The 26,187-nt window shown below is 34.5% G+C and overlaps 1 protein-coding gene across 1 annotated transcript in view; it reads left to right on the top strand.

The window, feature by feature from the left end:
* The window catches only part of Aplip1 (JNK-interacting protein Aplip1), a 122,960-nt gene that overhangs the window by 59,981 nt on the left and 36,792 nt on the right, over window positions 1–26,187 (top strand). The window contains exons 2-3 of the mRNA XM_069836563.1: window positions 13,644–13,996; window positions 19,112–19,264. Coding sequence (XP_069692664.1) covers window positions 13,644–13,996; window positions 19,112–19,264 — 506 coding nt within the window. The remainder of the gene's footprint in view (window positions 1–13,643; window positions 13,997–19,111; window positions 19,265–26,187) is intronic.

Raw genomic sequence — 26,187 nt, forward strand, 5'->3', positions numbered from 1 at the left:
TCAGCATAGTCAAAATAGGGAAATAAAAGGGTCTGCACAAGGGACTTTTTTAAGCAAGAGGGAAGATGAACATTTATCCTTTTTAGCACATGGATAATAGAATATACTTTTCTGCAGGTTTCTGTGATTTGCATGTCCCAGTTGAGATTATTATCCATGTGAATGCCAAGATTTTTTACCGAAGAACTGAAAGGGATGTGCACCGTACTTACTTTAACGGGGGAAATGTCGAGGTGCTTTAGAGCGTCGGTTTGCCGTTTGTGTCCTAATATAATAGCACTGGGTTATGAATGCAGAAAAATGACTAGTATAGACTATTAATAATACTTACTTACTTACTGGCTTTTAAGGAACCCGGAGGTTCATTGCCGCCATCACATACGCCAGCCATTGGTCCCTATCCTGAGCAAGATTAATCCAGTCTCTACCATCATACCCCACCTCCCTCAAATCCATTTTAATATTATCTTCCCACATACGTCTCGGCCTCCCTAAAGGTCTTTTTCCCTCCGGCCTCCCAACTAACTCTCTATATGCATTTCTGGATTCGCCCATACGTGCTACATGTCCTGCCCATCTCAAACGTCTGGATTTTATATTCATAATTATGTCAGGTGAAGGATACAATGCGTGCAGCTCTGCGTTGTGTAACTTTCTCCATTCTCCTGTAACGTCATCCCTCTTAGCCCCAAATATTTTCCTAACAACCTTATTCTCAAACACCCTTAATCTCTGTTCCTCTCTCAAAGTGAGAGTCCAAGTTTCACAACCATAAAGAACAACCAGTAATATAACTGTTTTATAAATTCTAACTTTCAGATTTTTGGACATCAGACTGGATGATAAGAGCTTCTCAGCCGAATAATAACACGCATTTCCCATATTTATTCTGCGTTTAATTTCCTCCCGAGTGTCATTTATATTTGTTACTGTTGCTCCAGGATATTTGAATTTTTCCACCTCTTCAAAGGATAAATCTCCAATTTTTATAGTTCCATTTCGTAGAATATTCTCGTCACGAGACATAATCATATACTTAGTATTTTCGGGATTTACTTCCAACCCTATCTCTTTACTTGCTTCAACTAGAATTTCCGCGTTTTCCCTAATCGTTTGTGAATTTTCTCCTAACATATTCACGTCATCCGCATAGACAAGAAGCTGATGTAACCCATTCAATTCCAAACCCTCTGTGTTATCCTGAACTTTCCTAATGGCATATTCTAGAGCGAAGTTAAAAAGTAAAGGCGATAGTGCATCTCCCTGCTTTAGCCCGCAGTGAATTGGAAAAGCATCAGATAGAAACTGACCTATACGGACTCTGCTGTAAGTTTCACTAAGACACATTTTAATTAATCGAACTAGTTTCTTGGGAATACAAAATTCAATAAGAATACTGTATAAAACTTCTCTCTTAACCGAGTCATACGCCTTTTTGAAATCTATGAATAACAGTTGTACTGTACCCTTATACTCCCATTTACTATTAATAATATAGGACATAAAATATAGTTTTGTGTAAAATGGTGTGTGATGTGCCATTTTTTACATAATTTCTGGCTTCAGCACACAAAAATACATAAAGGAGAGCTAAAATGTTTTAAAAAGTTTTTTCCGTTGTCGGTCTGTGATTATTCGCATGTTGCAATTTCAGAGTAAACTACTCTCAATTAAAATTGTGGCGCAGAAGGGCGAAATTCAAATATACTATACGAGATTATTTCAGGAGACAAGTTTTAATCCTGATTAACTGCGCGTAAATTATTCGAGTTAGTGAAGCCGGACATCCGCATTCACTGCCGGTGTCTGCGCGGGCAATATAAATCTCTTCCTCCGCCGCTGGGATCGTGCGCGAGGCTACTCAACTTCTAACCACGTACACAATCAGTGATTTACTGTGGCGGACATAAATAAATGAAGTTGCAATGCATCACGAGCAGAGACCCAGGCATTCAAGTTTTATTCTCACGTGCCTGTAGGCATATACAATCCGTCGGATCAGAGGTTGGCGGGTTCAAATCCGGACGAGGGCAATGGATTTTAAAGGGCAATCAAATACATTGCATTATTTCCTCCGGGAGGGAAAGCTGGCTGGCCCTACCATAGATTTACAGCACGTAAAATAAACGAACCCTGTCTCTCATAGAGGCTCCAGACAAATTTTGCTGACCATTTCTCGTTCACGTTGAATTTCCATTCACAATAACTCTGCGTTTATTTTTCATATCACTTATTGTATCCCACATATCTTACTTCAACAATGCAGCTTTCTGATGTGGAGTAAGTAAAACGTTACTCAAACATCTCTGATTCATAATATGTAGATTAACTTAATTTACAAGCATAGCCTATGTTAAATAGATCAACCATTATTAATATTATTATTATTATTATTATTATTATTATTATTATTATTATTATTATTATTATTATTATTATAGACGTGATAAAAGTTGGAAGTGATGATTGTAGGCGTAGTGCTTATGAAAATTATATTTGTGGTTTTCATATCTAACTTTGAACATGTCTCCGAAAACATTCATTTATGAATTCCGGATATAATGAAGATAGCTGGTTAAATGCAGAATGAAAATGGAAAGTGCCCGTTATTATTCGTTGAGAAGTTTTGTCATGTAGTCTGCTTTCAAAAAAAGTGAAAGTTAAAATTTATAAAACAGTTATATTACCGGTTGTTCTGTATGGTTGTGAAACTTGGACTCTCGCTTTGAGAGAGGAACAGAGGGTGTATGAGAATAAGGTGCTAAGAGTGATGAAGTTACAGGAGAATGGAGAAATTTACACAACGCAGAACTGAACGCATTGTATTCTTCACCTAACATAATATTAGGAACATTAAATCCAGACGTTTGAGATGGTCAGGGCATGTAGCACGTATGGATGAATTCAGAAATACATATAGAGTGTTAATTTGGAGACCTGAGGGGAAAAGATCTTTGGGGAGGCCGAGACGTAGATGGGAGGATAATATTAAAATGAATTTTAGGGAGGTAGGACATGATGGTAGGGACTGGATTAATCTTGTTCAGGATAGAGACTGATGGTGGGCTTATGTGAGGGCGGCAATGAACCTCCGGGTTCCTTAAAAGCCATTTGTAAGTAAGGAAGGGCTGATCATATTAGGAAGTTTAAATGTAGAAAACAAAGAAGGGAAGTAGCAAAATTTTCCTTTGTTAACCGCACAATAGTAGACTGGAACAGCTTACCTGCGGCAATCTTTAAGGATGGTCCTCTTAAAATCAATACATTTAAGGAAAGATTGAGAAGATTAGACTGAAAATGTAATTGGAGGTGCAGTGTAATTATTTAAGTTGTCTCATGTAATTAATTGAGTTGATATATAATTAATTAAGTTGATATGTAATTAATTAAAGTGATATGTAATTTAGTTGATATGTAAATAAATTAAGGTGATATGTAATTAATTAAGATGATATGTAATTAAGTTGGTATATAATTAAGGTGATATGTAATTACTTAAATTGGTAATAGTTGGGTGAAATAGAAGTACTTATAAGTTAGATTTACTTTTGCTTATCGTAGGCGTTATTGTAGAATAGTTCTTATTTATAGTCCTAGGTTTATTGCATCTACTATTTATAGATTTACGTTTATTTCATTTCATTTCATTGAGTTCAGGGATCCTATCAACTTTTCGAAGTAGTGTAAGCAAGTGCCACTAACGTTAAGAATCAATACAGCACAGCATGGCGGCGACTAAATCTGTACATCTTTTGTCTGCAGCAATACAGTATCTTTGCAAGCGTGGCAGGGAGATTGCGTGGGAGAAGGAAAATGTCAGGTTAATATTTCCGACGAAGTCTTGAAAGTTTAAGCTGCTGTTTTCTGGCAAGACTGCATCATAAATTGTGCATTTTCCTAATCCCTAGCCCCGTCCTTTTAATCCTTCCATTGTGTCAGAAATGACAGGCAGCAACCTACTAAAACCACTGTGTCTTGAAGGGTTAAATATTTGCTAACTCAAATTAAATCGCAAAACAGGTGTCGGTGATGATAATACACAAATTCAACTACACACGAATCTCTATGTTGTTTTATATTGACGATAAAACTGTTATATTCTCCCTTGAAAACTGTCTGTAGTAATGTCACGAGAGGTCTGAGATCTGCCGATAAATTCACGAGCGAAGCGAGTGGATTTATCTGGGAAATCTCAGACCTCGAGTGACATTTATTAGGACTATTTCGTGAATAAAATAAAAATTTAAATAATATATCCCTAATATTCGATCACAAAATGTTAATAATTGTATGTTAACGAATACTTAACCTATTCAGACATTGTGAAGTTGAAATACTCGTAGATGAATATCGATTATTGCAATAAAGAAATTCGATGTTATTATTAAGTAATGACAATTGCGAAAAGCGAAATACAGGTTTAACAATGTTAATTGCATGTACTGCACTTTTCTCTTATTATTATAAAAAATGCATTTTCATTATCTGCTGAAATCATAATTTAATTTAACAGTAACAGTGGGGACAGCCATATACCAATGCTTATGTATTCACAGCGAGACATGTTGCTACACAGTGAAGTCATCTCTGTATAGATAGGCCTAATTAAAACACGAATTTTATTACGCCATACGAAAGGCAGTTGACCAAAGACATTATTACTATGCAAGGTCTTTGAGTTTGACATGCGGTGATGTTACATAAATTTGAACGTCTATTAATTGTTTAATTTCAATACAAATGTTATAGGCTACAATTTTATAGGTTACGTTAGGCCTACCTGTGGAAGCAGGACCAATGTCAGCTGTGCCTTGTTTCGACCGTTACTTACAATGAGTGCTACACGAAAGCATTTTTTATAGCTCGACAAACGCATTCTCGCTGTAGTGTGTAACGGAACTAAAGCTGCATCTACACAGTTCAATATTCCATCGCGTATGCGTGCAATCTGGGAAGAATATTGAAAGAATCAAGTTTAAAAGGTACGCCCAATTAAGATGCATTAAGATTTTTTGTCTACATGGTACGCCGTTTTGAACGTGGTCTTCACTGCGTAAATATATTAATATTAAATATCAATCTTGCATTCATTGCTTTAAAGTTGAAAGAAAAGTTTAACCGTGTAGTTGCATCTTAATGTATCCATGATCATCAATTTACGGGGAAACAGTTGGCGACAACGACTAAACAAAAGAACGACCATGCGATAAATTGATAGCGATAAATCTAGCTGCAGAAATTATCGCAAAGTCTGACTGTGATTGGTTGGAATTCAAAATTTCATTACACTTCATTCGTCGAAAATGGAATGACGTCATATAAACGAAATAGTCAATAAAATTTCACTGCACAGACTGACATTACTACATGTATTATGGGTATTCGCTCGTTCATACAAAAGTAGCAACTTAAACAGTAAGTCATTAAGATCATTTTCATCATAATGACTTTAGTTTACATCTGAGTGATGGCATGTGGAAAGGATGTATCCATTTTACAAAATCATTCCCCGAACGGTCCTAAACATATTTCAAATTATAGTTATGATGAGGATCCCTAGCAGAGGTCTGCATCGGACGTTTTCGCTCGAGCGCCAAGTAGTTCATAGCATAATCCGATAGGTAGCCCACATGCATGATGGGTAAAATTGTCACGAGCGATAAATCCTCGAACGGTATAAGCCGAGCGTTAGACATTCGTTCTTGTTACAGTGATGAACTGTGTAGTAACATCATAGATGTTTATCATTTCAAAACTTTGCAGTGTTTAACTAACCTCTCCATAGTACAACTACATAACTTGCTTTAAAATGTAATATAAATGTTGTAGGTAAATGTTCCCCCCCCCCCACACAGGAGTGATTTTGTTTTTACCACATGTGATAGATGTTATTGGATGTAAATGTAATTATTATAAACGGAAAACACAATCACGATAATGCAAGAACTATATCAAGTTTTCTAGTAGTAGTAGTAGTAGTAGTAGTAGTAGTAGTAGTAGTAGTAGTAGTAGTAGTAGTAGTAGTAGTAGTAATAATAATAATAGTAATAATAATAATAATCTCTAATAATTAGTGTGTCAATCTTTGCGTCTGTAACAGTTGCGCAGCATGATTATTCGTTTTATTATATTTCTGTGACGTTATCTCTGTACTAATATTGTTATTAATCTACTGCTATATTAATAATATTTTGTAAAACGTTTCTACAATGTCGCAGTATAGGCTATAGGCGGAACACTATGTATGGACCTATCATATTATATATGTGGTAAATCAAATATTGAATAATTATTAATTAGCAATAATAACTGTATATCGAAGTTTTTCATACTATTTTATTTATAACTTCATGTTACTCTTTTGGTACGTTCCATTGACTGTTCCATTAAACGTTTGTCATAAACGCAGAAAATAAAGCCTTATTTTTACCGTGTGAGCAAAACATATGTGTACCTTATCTGTCGCCTTCCATACAAGATAAGACATGTCGGTGAGATGACCTTGTACTGTGCTTCTATTTATTACGAGCGTATCACGACCGATCGTATCTCCCTCGAGGGTGCGACACTCGACCGAGTTCAAGCGAGCGATTTAAATCCAATGCAGCACTCTGATCCCTAGTGTAAGCTTATATTTACGACTTCGTCTACGGGGAAGTGTAGACACTTTTCTTTTTTTACTTCATTTTCGTCGTGGCTAGATTTATGTTAATTTTACTAATTGAAGGAGTGAAAATTATAGATACCGTAGTCCAAAGCCACACTCTTAACAATTATTTTTTTGCGAATTTATTTCTTATACAATTGAGGAAGCTACTAGTAAAATATTATAAAAATAACTCAACAAATGACGTAATTATAGGCCGAAGAAATTATTATACCGCACCTAATAGCATTGGATTCCAAACCTTTAACACGCTCTTCTGTAAAATTTTGTTCAATTAATTATATAATTACACTTAAACTCTAAAATGTTATCAAAAGAAGACTTCATATATATATATATATATATATATATATATATATATATATATATATATATATATATATATATATTCAATTGCAGTTCTGTAGGCAATTATTAATTCAATAGAGAAAAGTAAACCCCTTTTGTTGCCTAATTTCAGTAACGATTAGGGTTATAAAATTAACACACAGCTTCATCAATGACGTAATTAAATATAAAAGAAAGACGATTACTTTGATGCCGCCTGTATAATAAATGAAAGTGGCGACTGTAACAGCAAATGTCAAAGTAGTTTCTATTACTATTCCATGCGCACCATTTACAAGCCTGTATAATAGTACATTATGCAACGAGCCTATAATGAAGGTAATTAAGAAGTGAGTATGGATATTTATGAAACGAGCGCAAGCGAGTTTCATAATTTTCATACGAGCTTCTTAATTACCATTATAGGCGAGTTACATACGACTTTTTATGTTCGACCATATTTCTAACTTGATATTATTAATTTTTGAGCAATGTCCCGTATGTTGTGAGATGTGCGCTGACGCGAAAGTATTGATTTTTTCCGAGGAACAGATGTCCACCTTGCTAGGCCATAAGAACCTACAGAGATAACATTGAAATTAAATTAGACATTGAAAAACGAGATGACAAATTGAATTTATTTGAATATTATTTACAATTAACGCTAATTATTATAGTAACAGAACATAACCTTCTGCGACAGTATTGGATTTCCAGCCTCCGTGACTTTTCGCTAATTCTCTTTCGATTGCATATCCGAGAATAATCGATACTTGCGGTTTTATAACGATAGAAAGCTGACCTGTCATTGGCTGAACAGTTGTAACCTGAGTCGTCATTGGCTGAAAGGCCTGTACTTTAATGAGTAGGTGTACTTTAATGACATGCATTAAAGTCTGCTACCAGGTGTATAATTACTACATTTCGACATGGTCGAGCATAAAGTTTGTTATGCTTATTAAACACCATGTCTACTATATAAAATCCCGTGTCAAAATAGTGTCTCCAATTACATGCCATATGTTCTCAAATGCAAGTTTCTGTCAATAAATTCCCTCTTGTTACCTCTCTCTCCAAACTGCAAGTTTACTTTTACTTACTACACTCCACAGAAAATACAGAGACATCATTTTATTTTTACTTCAATTTTTATTGTACCTGAGTTTTTGAATGTACTTCACTCCCACTCCCTCTACTAGTAAACTTCCAATCATCCTCCACACAGAACCAAAGCCGCGTATGTAGTCAAATTCGCCTTACGGTTATAGTATACACTACTGAGGTAGTGAGTATAGTACGTTCCAGAAATATGTTCGCGTTTTCCAATGACGAAAGAGCTTCAATATTGAACTATATTTTCGCACAGGTAATGTCGTCCGTTTGCCTACGTCGCATCCCGGTTTCCCCCACCCGCTTCTCCTCTCCCCTCTGTAAAGGCTAGTGGCTGGACTGTCTTAGTTCTTTTCTGAAAACATTAATTTCTGTTAGGAATTTAACATCTACGTAATATTATATAAGTGTTTAAAATAACTTAAATAAAAGGGTCACGTGTTTCCCCCCCCTTTCTACGACCCTGGGACAAAACCACTTGAGCGGACAGTAGATAGCATGTCTAAGTAATTATATCGTTTCGGATCGGGCAGAAGTGAAGATTGAATTTACAGTACGTAAAGTAGGCCTACTTTTTTATATAGTAGGTACAGAATTATGAGTTACTAGTACGAAGGGCGAAACTGATAATTGGAATTAGGTACAATAGTTTATAGTGCGATAATATGCACAAAAGAACTGAAGCCTGTATCGAAATAAACGGCCACCATTTTCAAAAATGTGTTTAAATATCAATATTAGGATTATTTTTCAATTTAACTTCATCCTCTATATTGTACGCTAATGTGCTGTAGACAGTATAATATACACTGCATAATGAATACGTCAGAATGGATAGCTCAGTTCGTGAGTAAAAACACTTATCGTTAATACAGAACTGTATTTTGATTAAACAAAAACCTAATGAAAATTATCAAACTCAAAATCGCGATATTTCTTAGTTTACGTAAATGGATGAACTACTTTTCTTCCCTCCCATACCTAGTAGAGTGATTTGTTTGTATTTTTACGCCAGTATCATCGAACTCCATTCGTGGAAGGGAGTAGTAAACCATATGTCCGATTCTCAACTATTAATCCAAAGGTATAGCCAGGTTAATATTAGAAATGTTAGTAAAAATAAAATGATGTCCCTGTACAAGTGCTAATACAATTCATCTTAGTGCTCGCCATAGCCAAGGTCAATATACTTCACCTGGTTACACACCACGCTATAAGCTACTGTTTTTACTACAAGCCACGCTCTCCTACCTACAGGCTACTGCCAATACATTTCCACTTGTTACATGACACACAGCTAATCCGTAATAATAAGGGCATAACAACAATGTTCAACAAACTAGACGTGCTTTGTTCCATTCACAACAGAATATTTTTATCGTTTTGGTCACAAATTGAGAAATTAATACATATTAAGGTGGGTGCTCCTGTTATGGCCATGTTCCTGATATGGCCACCTCCTCTTATGGTCAGTTAGTTAACCAAAAAATCCGCTAAATTGCAGCAGAATCCAGTGAAAGGGCATCCTGGTATGTCACTTGATCGTTTTCCATCCAGTCAGGTCGAGCAATATGGCGTCAGTTGCCTGTTTTGTGGTTTTCATGTGACCTCTTCTTATTTTTCTCTGGTAAGTCTCCTTTGTTTTATGCATGTTTTTCAAAGACTTGTTTCATGAAAACCATCGTACTCCATTCAGTTTTTAATGTTCTGTTGATTGGTGTTGTCGTTGATGGCGTATCTTTTACGAGTTGTTCATAATCAAACGATTTTTGTGAAAGCGTATCTGCTCCTAATATGGCCATATCAAATGCACCATGGCCATATCAAGTTCATTTCACTTTTATTTTTTCACCTGACAAATTTACATGCCTTATAGCTGGGATTACGCAAAAATGTTGTATTTTAAGAAAAACAACTTAATTTTTTATGGAAAACCCTGTTTTGACTACACTTTTGAATTATAAAAGACATTATTAAGTGTCATTTTTATTCATTTTACACCAAAACTATTTAATTTTAGCACAGCTGCGCTATCAAACTGAAAACAAGCACGATTTGTAGAACATGGAACAAGGGTGGCCATATCATGTGCACATGTTCCTGATATGGCCACTAGGTAGACTTTTGGAATTTGGGACTTTTTGGACAATTAAAGCTATTTTATGGGGAAAGGAAATTGTTTTAAGAAAGTCCATTAGACTGAGAACGAGTAAGAAAAAAGTGGTTTACATTTTTTTTTCATAATGGCGGCTAGAAAAATTCTCAGACCTTATTATGGCCATATCAGGGATACCTATCTTACATCAAACTCTCCTTAAAAATCAGAGTGGAAGATAATCGGGTTATCTTGGATTCTTTGAGAAGAAAGCAAAAGTAATTAAGCAGGTTGGAAAATACTGGCATCAGTCGACCGGTATGTATATGAGCTTAGAAATATTCAAATTCTAAAGCACGTTCTATACGATATTGATACAGGCACTATATCTTACAAACCTGCTGTGATTCAGGCGTTAACACTCTGTTAGCGTCATCTAAATGTTGCAAACTACAAACAACTTATAACATGAGTTCCAATCTGAAACGGAAACGTGGTTGTGCTGCATACAGCGAACTTGTGCAGATATATAGTGTCTTCCATATATGACGCTTCTTTTATACTGCAAGCTGAGGCATTTCCCGTTATACACCTCGCACAGTTATCACGAAATCGGCCGCAGTTTCTACGGTAGTAACATTAAGGTAAGCGTTCACTACATCGTATCGCACTCCTCGTACGAATCGCACGCAACGTTCACTGTAACGGCTCTATCTCATCACCTCATCGGATTCCCCTATCAACTGTTTAAGGGGAGAGGATGGTATTTTTTTTTACTTTTTTCCTATTTGGTGTAAAATTTTAATTTTTTGTATGTAGAGAGCTCATAGCTGTAGCAATTCAAGCAAATATAAATATTTTGAAAAAAAAATTATTTGGGAGCCCAAATTTGAAAAAAAAAATATATACCCAATGCAGAATTGTACTAAAACTGATATATCTAAACCGTTTTTAAAGATAGATTCAAACGGTTTTTTGCAATGCATTTGCAAAAGCATGTTCTACAAACTGCCTGTAACAGAAATTTTATATTAGTACCTACATTTGTAAAATAAACAATTAAAATTTAATAACAATTTTCTGATTTCTTTTCTTCCAAACAAACGGACGTATTTTTTAAATGAAATCAATTAACAAAATTCTGTTACAGAGAAAAGTTTCCTAATAGTCTAATGAATGTGTATTCTAAATTTCATGCATGTAACTTTAATAGTTCAGAAATTATATCCATGTTTGTCTGGTAATGTAGCAAAAAAAAATTGAAGTTACTGGAAACCGATAAATGTGGGCGTGTGATTTAAAAATCCATAGCGCAGGAAGTTTAAAAATGACGTCTCAACATCCGATAAGGGCACAAATACCCACAAAGTGTTATGCAATGCATTCCACGCATATTCAAAGAGTATTTAATTTTTTTTTTTTTTAATTTAATTTACCAGAAACAACAATAAAAGTGGGCGAGTTTTTGAAAATCCATAACTCAGGAAGTTTAAAAATGGCGACTTAACATCCGATAAGGGCACAAATACCCACAAAATGTTATGGTATGCATTCCACACATATCACAGAGTATTTTAAAGTTTTTTTTTTTTTTTTTTTTTTTTTTTTAAATTTACTCACTTTTCACCAAAAATACCATCCTCTCCCCTTAAAACATGACGTCGTACGATATTGACATTGTTAAAAACGGAGGAGTTTGAGGTTAGGTCAATTAATTATGTGTGTTAGCGAATAAGAATTTGTAAATGCTTCATGCATCTTAATTGAAGAGGAAGAAACGAAAGAGATATTGGTTATATAATATATTTATGCAAGAAACGACTTGATTACTGTAATGGGAACGCCTTGAATTATATAATTCTTCGTAATTTTCTACAAGCGAAATAAGTTTTCCGTCTGCCATTTTGGCGCGACACTGAACATGGCACAACATAATAGTAACAGTTGACCAATTAAAATTTATTTATTAAAGAAGGCCATGATCGCACGCATCGGAAAAGTTGCTTATCCGAAAAACATGGACAGATTTGCCGAGAGCCGATGAGTGCGATACGATGTAGTGAATGCTTACCTTAGTTTCTAAAACCTGTTCAGTGGGGAAAATGTTTATAAACGACTTCAAATGAATATAAGTGCATATTACCTGTGTCGTAAGAGACGTTCAAAGTGTCCTCGTTCTGCTTCACGATGTTTAACACCGCAAGATTTTAATTGCGATATATACGTTTGTCACGTAATTATTTTTAATTTTCTTACTGAATAAAACGCTTTAAGAACACATTTTATAAATAAAAAATAATCCAACTATAGTTTCAATTTTTACTCCTTTGATTAAGATATTTATAGAACCATTCCTCGGTTGATATCGACATACAAAATTTTGTAGTTCGTGGTGTGATCTCTGAAAAAGCACGCAATGCGTCGGAGGATCCTATAATGCGTCGGGTTAAGAGGTGAGCGTTACTGATCAATCCCGTATATTAATGATTTAATCACTAGGGGCCGTATTCTTAGACATTCTTAGCGCAGACTTCCGGTGGATGATCAGCGAACTAACGTTTTACGCATTCATAAACCAGTGTTAGCGATACGATATATGATATGATATGATATGATATGATATGATATGATATGATATGATATGATATGATATGATATGATATAATATATGATATGATATATAATATATGATATGATATGATATATAATATATGATATGATATATAATATAATATATGATATGATATATGATATTATATATGATATATCATATGATATCGTCACCTGAATGCAAGGACTAGGTAACTTGATTTTTCCTATTTTGAGATATTGCCTATTTACTTATTTATTGCACTAAAAATATTTCTCGTTTTCTTTTACCTATTTGGTACATTAGAAAATAGTGTCGATGGTATCGTTCGATCAGTTACCTAGTTCTTGCATTACATTCTGTGCGTTTTTTGCTATGTATAACAGAGTTAACTAAAAAAACGCAAATTTCGAGTTACCTAGTTCTTGCATTCAGGTGACGATATATGATATGATATGAATCCTGTACAAGTAACCAGTCGATAGCACGCTCGTAGCGCGGGCTAGCGAAATGTCTATGAATAGCACTCAACTGAGTGCGCTCCTAATATAATGGCAGTTGACATTGGACATATACGTCAACATATATGCCTAACTTGGAGTCAGGCCAAAAGGGAAAAACATTCTAGGAGGAGGGTTCGGTCCGGTGCTGTGGATTGAATTCGGCGTACGTAGAACCAAGGACCCGGGTTCGATCCCCGGCGCCTGAGCGAAATTTTTCTCCTCAAATATTAATTGTAAATATTAAGACTTTGCTATTTTTAGAATCGTCTCTATTTTCAAACTCCATATGAAATCATTCCCCTGCTGTCAGTAGCACAACTAGTTGACGATGCACTGTTTTGTTTGTGCCAGCCTGGTGCACGATGTGCTGCTGGACGAAGACTCGACGTCGTCCAAGAGCGACGACGGCGACTGCCTGGAGGACCCCGGGTGCTGCAGTCCCACGACGAGCACGGGCTCCATGCCGCACCGGGCGTCCGGGGACTTGGACGACGAGGATACAGTGCCCAGCGAGACTCGAAGCCGGCACCCCAGCAGTGGACGGGGCACGCCGGGCTCGGGGATGAGTCTACAGCTGCATAGCGACGAGCAGGGGGGGAGTAATGGAGGGGGCGCGCATCTCTCCAACTGGGTGGACCAGCACCGGCCCGGACCCGGGGAGAGACGGCGTCGCAAGCTGCCCGAGATCCCCAAAAACAGGAAATGTACGTACAACCCATGTGGGGCGAGAGAAATGTGCGATGTAGGGAGGGTCAGGGATACAGTTTATGACAATATGTGAAATTGTTGTTTAGTCAACGTCCGAAGACGGATTAAAACCTCATAAGTAGAGCCCGGATGTTAGGCAAAATGCTTTTTTTGAACTGAGTGTATATATAAAAGACCTTTTAGAGATAAACACGTTTCCACACATTTGGGGACGGTAGGCCCAATTTTTATTTTGCTTTTTTTTAGCTCCCATTGCCTATTTTAAGGTTGAATGCCTTTTTTTTTAGCCTTCTTACGTCGTTATTGTACATTTTCTATATTTTAATGCATTTAAAATAAACCGCAAATTATATCAAAAAACAAAAAACGAACGATTGTACAAATTAAAAATATATATTCACCTCAACAAATATTTCCTGAGAATCTTATTCTCCAGCAATATACATAGATTGACAAATCGAACTGAAACCCTGACCGAGTTACTACGTGAGCGCTGGCTGTCTTGGGGAGGAGCAAGTGAGAAAGCACGGGAGGAAGGGAGAGAGCACTATGCACTATGTACCTGTAGGTCCACTCACAGTTTGTCAAACCTGCTAACAAAAGCATTAAAAGGTTGACTAGTTGCCTGCAATGCTGGCATAATGTAACCTTCCTAGAATACAGTCGAGGAAAAAATGAAGAATCCGTTATTGTGGTAATACTGGAGAGTGGGCACTTTCTTCACAGAGAAAACATTGATGATGTCAAAGTAGATCTGACGAAGCACATTAGACTCGATGCAAAGAAATAAATAAATATATTCTAACTTATTCATTGTTGGAACAAAATTGATTTGTGAAGGGTAGACTATAGTTTATTTTGAAGCATTTGTTTTATTGGTGGTATAATTATTACGAGTATTTCTTACTTCGGCAGGAAGTATAAAGTAAATTGGAAAATAAACTCCAACTCCCTACGTAATAAACCTTTCATATCGAATTATATAGTGCACATGCTGGAAAGTGATTAAATAGTATTGTTGACGATATATATTGGAAATGTAATAGAGTTCTGGTTACTATTCATAGCGATAATATAATAAACACACATCCAATTTGATTTTCAACAAAGGATTCTTGTTTTTACAAGCAGTTAAATTTAAGCAGTTTCTTAGTGTAATAACGTGACACCGGCATTACAATATAACTATGCAGCTGCACACTTTCCTTTTACTCTGTTACTAAATCTACGTATTACTCTGTGAAAAGATTTATTAAATCTACATACTTAGACTTCAACAAACAAAATTTGATAACACAATCTCAAGGGAAAAAATGGAACTCTCTGCATCATAATCCATAGTTAATTCCCGATTTACCACGAAAATCATCTGTAGCTGCATTTAGATTGGCAACAGGCCATGATCGTTTGGCCAAACATCTGCATAGAATTTGAATATATCAGTCCCCTAACTGCCCATTGTGCAACTCAAACCAAGAAATGGATTCGGAACACCTCAAAATCTGTGCTTCAGTGGCTGACCATGATAATATCTTTGAAAAATATTAGAGTGCAAGAGGTCAAATGACTTTATTGTCAAACGCCTGCCATTAGAAAACAACAACTTTCCTTTTACTCTCGCCTCGACCATGACAATGCAAAAACAAAACAATATTCGACTTCCACAAGATGTTCAAGAACAAATTTCAGAAAAGATTTACCAACAAGTGTTTTAAAAACAAATTACACTGTAAAATGAAAATAAAAAAAAAGAAGAGAAAGAGAGAGAGAGAAAGAGAAAATGCCGCCCTCTTGGAAATTGCCGCCCTAGGCAACTGCCTAGGTTGCCTAAGCCTAAATTCGGCACTGTTTACTCTTCATCTTTAAAATATGCAGGAAAGCTGTAGAACGCACTCACATTTAAGACAGTGTTGTATGTGTGGAGATGAGATAAAAAATACACCGTGTTCCGCTTATAAGTATAACAAAAGAAATAGCTATAACTTCTGAATTAATACAAGTATATAGTTGAAACCAACTGCTACAAAGAATGAAAACTGGGAATTTTTGTTACCTTATGTTCCATAAACCTCAACATGGCTTCCATTGGTGGCACGGGAAATATCCAACCGGTATTCAACCTCGACCCAAGTGTTATGAAGCATCTGTGGTGTAACATTGTTGACAGCAGCATAAATTCTTTCTTGTAAGTCTGCCAAATCACGTACTGGCGTCCTGTAGACCTGGTCCTTAACAAACCCCCACAGGAAAAAATCAGGTGGTGTTAGATCTGGTGATCTGGCAGGCCATGTGATGTACGGTGATCCTCTTCCGATCCATCTTGCAGGGAATTGTTCGTCTAAGAATGTGCGAACCATGTTGGCAAAGTGTGGTGGAGCCCCATCTTGCTGGAAAATTGCTCCATCTGGGAGTTGTGGCACAGCATACAGTTGCAACATATCCAGGTACGTGTTTGCAGTGACTGTCTTTTCAGCAAAGAAATAGGGACCAATGATTCTGTCACGCATGATCCCACACCAAACATTCCATTTAGGGGAATCCCGTTGGTGTTCAATTACGACACTTGGATTTTCCGACCCCCAGATGCGACAATTGTGTCGGTTTACTTTTCCACTGACGTGGAAGGTTGCCTCATCTGAGAAACAGACTCGAGTTAGAAATGTGTCGTCATCGTCCACTTTATCCAACATTGTTTCTGCAAAGCGTTTTCGTTCCAGTTTATCATTCGGCGTAATCATCTGATGAAGTTGCAGCTTGTACGCTCGCAAACGCAATCTTTTATGGAGCACTGTATGCACTGTTGTTGGTGGGATGTTCAACTGCACACTAGCCTGTCGAATGGATTTCCGCGGGCTTCTCTGAAATGCCTCGCGAATGCGTTCGACATTTTCGTCAGACACTTTACGCTTGGAATGTTTACCTGCATTAGACAACAAACTTCCTGTTTCTCTGAGCTGCCTATCCCATTTCATTATTGAGACGTACGTCGGTACAGCTTCCCTCGGTCTAAGATTGTACTGACGGCGAAACAAGCGCTGTACACGAATTATGGATCTATGTTCTGCTAATGACAGCACACAAAAGGCTTTCTGCTGTGGCGTCCACATGCTGACTGACTAAAGATACGATACGAATTCTCTTATTTAATGATCTGCGCATGCGTGAGTCTTCTAAAAATAAGTAACAACAATGGATTAAAACTTCCCAATTTCCTCTTTACAATGGTACCAATCTTAACCCATTTGCATGCATTGTTATGAAATTATAACTATTTCTTTTATTATACTTATAAGCGGAACACGGTGTATATATTGAAGTCCCTAGGCGAAACAAACTTTCGCAATATCAAAACCACTATCTTTCAGTGCAACTGGAGAGATTGACAAAGAGATTAATATTTGTATAGACTGCGGTGACAGCTTGGAATTGCTGTGCGATATAAAATTGTAGCGATTCCCAATGCAAGGTATCGATTGCTTCTACGTACTAGTGGCGGCAGGACGTCCCGCATTCATTCACCAAAGGAACGACGCTTATCAGACCGCGAGGACGTTATTCAGCTGTTTTCCCTACCCGCTTTCCAATTTCCAATCTGCTGCACCATTCTCTGCCCAAGCTGCTATTCAAATACACACACAGGAGTGATAAATGTGATTCTATAATTATTTTTTCGAACCATGTAGGACACGTGCTTGCAACGAAATTACGACTTTCAAAAGAACCAATGTTTACAGTTTCCTTCATATATTTCGTCTTGAAGCGAATTAGAGATAGGAAACGGATTTATTTGTACTGAAAAGCTTGAAAACATTTATTTATTTATTTATTTATTTATTTATTTATTTATTTATTTATTTATTTATTTATTTATTTGTTTATTTATTTACTCATTCATTTATTTATTTACTCATTGATTTATTTATTTATCCATTTATTTATTTACTCATTCATTTATTTATTTATAAGCCATTTATTTATTTATTTATTAGTCATTAATTAATTTATTTATTTACTCATTCATTTATTTATTTACTCATTCATTTATTTATTTACTAATGCATTTATTTATTTACTCATTTACACATTTATTTACTCATTTACTCAATTATTTACTCATTTATTTATTTACTCATTTATTTACTCATTTATTTATTTATTTACTCATTTATTTATTTATTTACTCATTCATTTATTTATCTATTAGTCATTCATTTATTTATTTGTCATTCATTTATTTACTCATTTATTTACTCATTTACTCAATTATTTACTCATTTATTTATTTATTTATTTATAAACCATTTATTTATTTATTTATTTATTAGTTATTCATTTATTTATTACTCATTCATTTATTTATTTACTCATTCATTTATTTATTTACTCATTTACACATTTATTTACTCATTTACCCAATTATTTACTCATTTATTTATTTATTTACTCATTTATTTATTTATTTACTCATTCATTTATTTATCTATCAGTCATTCATTTATTTATTTGTCATTTATTTATTTGTCATTCATTTATTTATTTACTCATTTACACATTTATTTACTCATTTACCCAATTATTTACTCATTTATTTATTTATTTATTTACTCATTTATTTATTTATTTAATTATTTATTTATTTACTCATTCATTTATTTATCTATTAGTCATTCATTTATTTATTTACTCATTTATTTACTCATTTACTCAATTATTTACTCATTTATTTATTTATTTACTCATTTATTTATTTATTTATAAGCCATTTATTTATTTATTTATTAGTCATTCATTTATTTATTTATTAGTCATTCATTTATTTATTAACTCATTTATTTACTCATTTACTCTATTTAATCATTTATTTATTTATTTATTTATTTATTTATTTATTTACTCATTCATTTATTTATTTGTCATTCATTTATTTATTTATTAGTCATTCATTTATTTATTTATTAGTCATTTATTTATTTATTTACTCATTTATTTACTCATTTACTCATTTATTTATTTATTTATTTATTTATTTATTTATTCGCCTCATCATGTAATAGTGAAGTGGGCCACATTCACTCCCTATACTGACACGTAATGTAACACCTATTTTACAGCAAGTGTTATGGCGATGGTGCAGCCGTCGCTGGCCGACGAGCTGGGGGAATTAATGGACAGGGGGGACAACGGCATGTCCGAGACGCTGCCATTCGTGTTGGGGGGTCAAACGAGGCCCCTACTTGTACTCAAGTGCCATAGTTATCTGAGAGGTAAGTTCTCAACTGGAATCCTTCAGCAAGCGTTACTATTTTCGCATGCATGTATGAGAGGAAACTGTTTTATATTTCCAATTACTTCTTACGTGTTCTGAAGAAAACCTATTTATTACAAAAAATGAGCTATTTTGTAATATGCAGTTAGCCATGCTAAATGACTTGCTGTATTGTTGTTCTGAACTTCCTACACGCCGTTGTCACTTCCATAATTTCCACACATTTCTGGTTCCTTAACCCTTAAATTCACAAAGTATCCTATAAGAAACAACAGGTTAATAGGCTATGTGCTATAATTTTAAAAGAACAAAAAGAACAATAGAAAAGATTGGTAGGGAAAACAGTTTTTGAAACTAAACCGATTTCATTCGGTAGAGGAGCGAAAGATGTGCAAAATACCAAACTGTTATCGGGAAAAAAGGGTTGAGAAAACAGTGAACTAATTAAAGTTTTAGCGAAAGAAAGAAATTATGGCAAGTTTTAATAGGGAAAAAGATACTTTCAAACTTTAGATACTTCAGAAATGTGTTAATATCTTCAACTTGAGTAAATAAATTTATAGCCTATGTGTATGAATTAATCAACCTATATTATATTTGTATTCTATAATTTTGAAATATACAGTCCTACTTTTCAAGTGCGATATTATTCTTCTCTACTATTAATATTATATTATATAATTCCATTGCCGCTGTAATTTAAATTTTAGTTCGTATTTTATTTTACTTATTTATTTTTATTATTATTATTTTTTTATTTTCTATATTTCTCTTACATTAATATTGTATTATATAATTTCTGTAACTGTAATTTTAATTCTATTTCCTATTTTATTTTATATTCTCTTATAGGCCTATTAATATTATATCTGAACTGCGACCGAACACGAGCGCTGCTCATTCGGTCTCAAATTTTGTTAATACTAGGTCTACTGTATCTCCTGTTTTATATTGTTTGTATCATTTTATTTCTATTTCTCTTGTTTGTTTGTAGTTATATTCTTCTGTATATTTAAATTTAAATAAATAAATAAATAAATAAATAAACCGCCCAGACATGACAAAAGTTTATTTGTGATGTACCTTACATCAAATAACGAGTAACTTCCTAATTATTCTATCAATCCACGAAAAATTATTGGGCTAGAAACTTTGCCATTAACGACAGGTCAAATACGAAAAAAATTAAAATGTAATAATATAATTGTATTGTAATCGATTTTAATAAGTTAATAATAGACTTATCGCAATTCCTACATCTCTAATGGAAACACACTGTAGGCTACAATTAAAATAGCAAAGACTCATCGTAATTCAAATGTATGAAACGTAACCTTAAGGTCACTTAGTTGTTTCCATTAGCCCTCTGAGCGCTATGGGGATAATCTATATCAGCGTTTCTCAAACTTTTCTGAAGTGGGGACCACTTCTTTAAGTCAGAATAGTTCCGCGGACCACTTACTCTTTTTTTTTTCCTTCAAAAGCAAATTTATTACTTATGTAGCATATTTTAATACAAGTATACTTACATTTTAATGCAGAAATAATTAATTAAAATTAATTTTAATTCAATTAATTTTATATTAATATTAGGCCCTAACTAATTAAGTTAATGTCAACAGAAGAAAATTTCTTATATCGTCATCTGCAAAAACAGAAAAAAAAATACCAAAGCATGCCCGATTTTCAACAAGTAAAGATGCAATTTTGCATGTTCTACTATTGGTGTACGACGTACAGTACGTGACCATTTGAATGTACAGACTAGGGCCCGGTTTCTTCAACCTTTGTTTAATTATAACAGTGTGTTATTCCATTTTAACTGTAAACTTAACAATTGAAGCATTTCTTCAACTACTGTTATGGCCAGTTTTTCCAAGTAATGTTTAATTTGGCTTAACAAATGTTAAATTAACAGCTGGTTTATTTTTAACGTTTTGTTAAGATATTTTCCATTTTTCCAACATAATTTTGTTTAAAATAACCAACACTTAACTTTAACTGTCGTTAATACTATTCTAACTACTCAACAGCAGTTGGTAATGATTTTGCATATATAAGACAACTTCTTATTGGCTGATATTATTATTTAAATTCTGTACTCTGGAGTAAGTCATGAAACATGTGTAAAATCGTAACCTATTACAGTAGCCATGATTCATACAGTACAGAGAATTGATAAATGAAAGTTGCATTGACTGCTATTGAATAATAATAATTATTATGTATGGTTACATTTTATAATGCTAAATATGAATTTCTGTTTAGAAAAATCTCAGCATTATGACCACCAGGTGACAATAATTACACGAATGTGTGTGTAGTCAACTGTACAGAAAACCCCGAGGAGAATTCCGTATCATATAAAATTCTCTAATTTAGGTTCATGTATAAATTATATGCAATTTCGTCCTAAAGAAGCAATTGCTGCTGAAACATTTTATTATTTACTCACTGCGTATTTTGAAGCACTATTGACATCGGCTATAGTTGAAGAGCTAGTAACATAGAATCTAGAGTTAATAGTAGCTAGTGAATTGAAACAAGTGGCCTATTTCAACTAGGTAACATACAACTGAGTTTTATTTTAAGACATGAAAGTGATTATAATAACTACATACCGGTACCTAAGAAATATTAGTAAATTAATACATAATGTGCATTCAAACATAACAAAACTTAATTCGTATATTAACTTTCATTTATTAGAATTATATTATAGCTAGCGATAAGATATGTTTGCACTGGCTTTAAAACAGAAGCGAAAGAGCTGGATTCTTGGAATTTATAATCGTTTTCTTTCCGATGGAAATTTAATTTTCCAGCAGGATAATCACCCCGCGCACACAGCCATAAACGTTCAAAGACGGTTCACGGAAAAGCATGAAAAAGAGGAGGATTGACAAATATCGAGACATCCCACCTCAAAATCCAGATCAGTTCTGGGATCATGTTCTGGTTACCTGGGAAGATTTCGCTAAGGACCAGAACTATTTCCGCGATCTGGTGGACTCAATGCCCCGAAAATGCCAGGCAGTGATAGATGCCGATGGCATGTGGACAATGTATTAGATCCACATGTGTATTTCTTTTATTTTTCTTTAATTTGTTTGTTTATCTTTGTTTTATTTCGGGAAGAAAATTGATCTCCCAAGAGTTTTTTAAATTCTCCTATTGGAGCCAGAGTTGCGAAATAATAAGTTCCACTACACAAAATTATAAAAATGAAGAAAGGTAACATGTATAAAAATTAGTTACGTTAAAAAAAAAAAAAGTTATCGCCGAGAAGCGAACACAAGTTAACAACTTGGTCAGGTTTACTACGCTGCCATCTAGTTGTTACATAAGAAGTCACGTCATAATACCCATTTGAATTGCATTAGCGACTGTGCTGCCATCTCGTGTTCGTGTTCGGGTGGCGATCCTGGCGGTTGTTCTCTTTAAAGTGCTGCTGATTTTAACGTGGCGAGGAGTTATCTGTTACATATATGGTCTAGGGTGTCATTTACAAATTCTGAGATTTTCAGCTGTAGTGTGATACGCCAATTCGTTTGAATTTTATTTTTTCTTCTGTCTTTTTAGAAGGAACACAAGGGCAGACCTCGAGGACCACAGGTGGTCCGCGGACCATAGTTTGAGAAACTCTGATCTATATTAAAACAGTACGGTGATGGTGGTGATTAATGAAGCAGTGTCTCGAACACCGCATTCTCCATTACAAATGTCATTCCACTTACATTCATCAGAACTTGAACTAGTGACCTAGGATCTTCTGCTGACATTGTAGCTGTGCGCCCTAGATTAAGAATATTTCTATCTGCATGTTTCTCTTATATCTGTTATTCAAATACGAACTGCTTAAACAAAGCACGCTATAATTGACATCTTCAGCCAGAAAATACTAGAGTTCAACGTATCGTACTGAATCAAATGCGGTACAAGGCCCGGTAAAGTTTCAAGCACTGCTAATAACCACGGATACAGGTCAGACCAGTCACGCTATATGCAGAGGCACGTGCGGAGAAAGAAGCAACAGGGGCACGAAACAACGCGAACCGATTACCCGTGCATATTTGTCTGGACCTCGAAAACTGGACATTCAGAACGTCACTATGAGTTCACAATAATCTCACTCTTGTTATAGCTAATTCACCAAAATTGCATTTTTAAAGATTAAACCAACATTATTCTATCTTACAGCAGCTCCATTGAAATTAAATAAATCATCCTGTGAACCATTCTAAAATATAATTTGGCTCAAAACATAAAAAAGGTACAAATATTGCGGATTTACTTCCAATTTAAAGCTCCAAATATTTCTGTGAATGCACAATAATTTTAAATAATTACATTTAATCTCTGCAGCCCATAAAATGTAATTTCTTTAATAAGATTTTCGAATAAGCCAACACTTATTTAAATAAATGTTAAATCAAAATGTCAATACCATCTACAATGTCAATGCCAATTCCATATCCTATTTCAATAATAATAATAATAATAATAATAATAATAATAATAATAATAATAATAATAATAATAATAATAATCTCCATTTCCTATTTCAATACAAACAACATCTACAATTTCAAGACAAATACGATCTCCAATTTCAATACAAATACCATCTCAAATTCCAATGTATACACCATCTCAAATTTTAATGTAAATAGCATCTCAAATTCCAATTTCAATGTAAAATATCAACTCAAGTTCCAATGTAAACACTATCTCAAATTTCAATGTAAATACCATCTCAAATTTTATTTTATTTTTTTTAATCCAATGCCACCAGGTTGTCTTTGCGACATTTCTGGTCTTCTCTCCTGGCCGTGGCTTAGTTGTAACTCACTTCTGAGGTTGGGGCGCCTGGAAGGCGGAGTTACAACCATGTAAAATTTTAATGTAAATACTATCTAAAATTTCGATACAAATACCATATCAAATTATTCCAATGTAAATACCATCTCAAATTTCAGTGTATACACCATCTCAAATTTCAATGTAAATACCATCTCAAATTCCAATTTCAATGTAAAATATCAACTCAAGTTCCAATGTAAACACCATCTCAAATATCAATGTAAATACCATCTCAAATTTCAGTGTATACACCATCTCAAATTTCAATGTAAATACCATCTCAAATTCCAATTTCAATGTGAAATAGCAACTCAAGTTCCAATGTAAACACCATCTCAAATATCAATGTAAATACTATCTCAAATTTCAATACAATTTTTTTTATTGGGTTATTTTACGACGCTGTATCAACATCTAGGTTATTTAGCGTCTGAATCATATGAAGGTGATAATGCCGGTGAAATGAGTCCGGGGTCCAGCACCGAAAGTTACCCAGCATTTGCTCGTATTGGGTTGAGGGAAAACCCCGGAAAAAACCTCAACCAGGTAACTTGCCCCGACAGGGATTCGAACCCGGGCCACCTGGTTTCGCAGCCAGACGCGCTGACCGTTACTCCACAGGCGTGGACTCAATACAAATAGCATATCAAATTTTAATGTAAATACTATTTCAAATTTCGATGTAAATACCATCTAAAATTATTACAATGTAAATACCATCTCAAATTTCAATGTAAATACCATCTCAAATTCCAATTTCAATGTAAAATGTCAACTCAAGTTCTAATGTAAACACCGTCTCAAATTTCAATGTAAATACCATCTTAAATTCCAATGTAAAATACCAATTCAAATTCCAATGTAAACACCATCTTAAATTCCAATGTAAACATCACAAATTTCAATACAAACATCATTGACATTTTGCACTATATTAACTGCAGTATTATATTCTAGCATCTATTACCGTTATGTATTTTCTTTCTTTCGTTTGTGTTTTTTGTTTTGTTTTTTTTTTCTTATTATGTATTTTGTGTATGTATCTGTGTAAGCCACCTGTAATTGAAAGCCTGCTTCTGTTGGTGGTGGATTTAAATAAATAAATTAAATATCAAATTTCTATACGAGCACCATATTCACTTCAAAGAAACACTGTCTCCAGTAATTCCAATATCAATATTCCACCAACAATTCCAAAACCAATATAATTTCCAATCTCAAAGTCAATATTTTCTCCAATTTCAATGCTAATACCGAAATACCTCTTTCGTCTGTCTCTTTCCTTTCTGTTGTAAAGCGCTCAGGCTCTTCTGAGCTCTAAAGCGCACGCTTGCGCCTATGGGCATCAGTTGACTTGACTGGGCTACGTAGTCAGTAAGATTATTTTTAACAGAGTTCTACTGTATATTAAACCGAAATTACTTGAATTGTATCAAGATTATGCGGGTCCCGTCATGTTACTGCTGTTTCTTTATCTATGCACGTAATACAGGGACATCATTTTATTTTTACTTCAATTTTTATTGTACCTGAGTTTTTTAATGTACTTCACTCCCACCCCCTCTACTAGTAAACTTCCAACTGTTTTCCTCACAGAACCAAGCGTATACAGTCAAAGTCGCCTTAAGGTCGTAGTAAACACAAACAGTATTGAGTTAGTGAGTAGGCCTATAGTACGTCTCAGAAATATGTTTGCATTTTCCAGTGGCGAAAAAGTTTTCAATATTGAATCATATTTTCGCATAGGTAATGTCGTCCGTTTGCCTACGTCGCATCCCGATTTCCCTCACCCGCAACTGTTTAAAATAACTTAAATAAAAGTAATTAACTGTCACGTGATTTCCCCCCTTTCTACGATCCTGCTACATAACCACTTGGACGGAAAGTATAGATAGCATGTGTGAGTAATTTTATCTGTGTGGGTCGGACGGAGGTGAAGATTGAATTTACAGTACGTAAGGTACTCTTTTATATAATAGATATAGAATTATTTCAACATGAGTTACTAGTACGAAGGACGAAACTGGTAATTGGAATTAGATGCAATAGTCTATAGTG

Source organism: Periplaneta americana, chromosome 1 (genome assembly GCF_040183065.1).
Source record: "Periplaneta americana isolate PAMFEO1 chromosome 1, P.americana_PAMFEO1_priV1, whole genome shotgun sequence".
In the NCBI taxonomy this organism is placed as follows: domain Eukaryota; kingdom Metazoa; phylum Arthropoda; class Insecta; order Blattodea; family Blattidae; genus Periplaneta; species Periplaneta americana.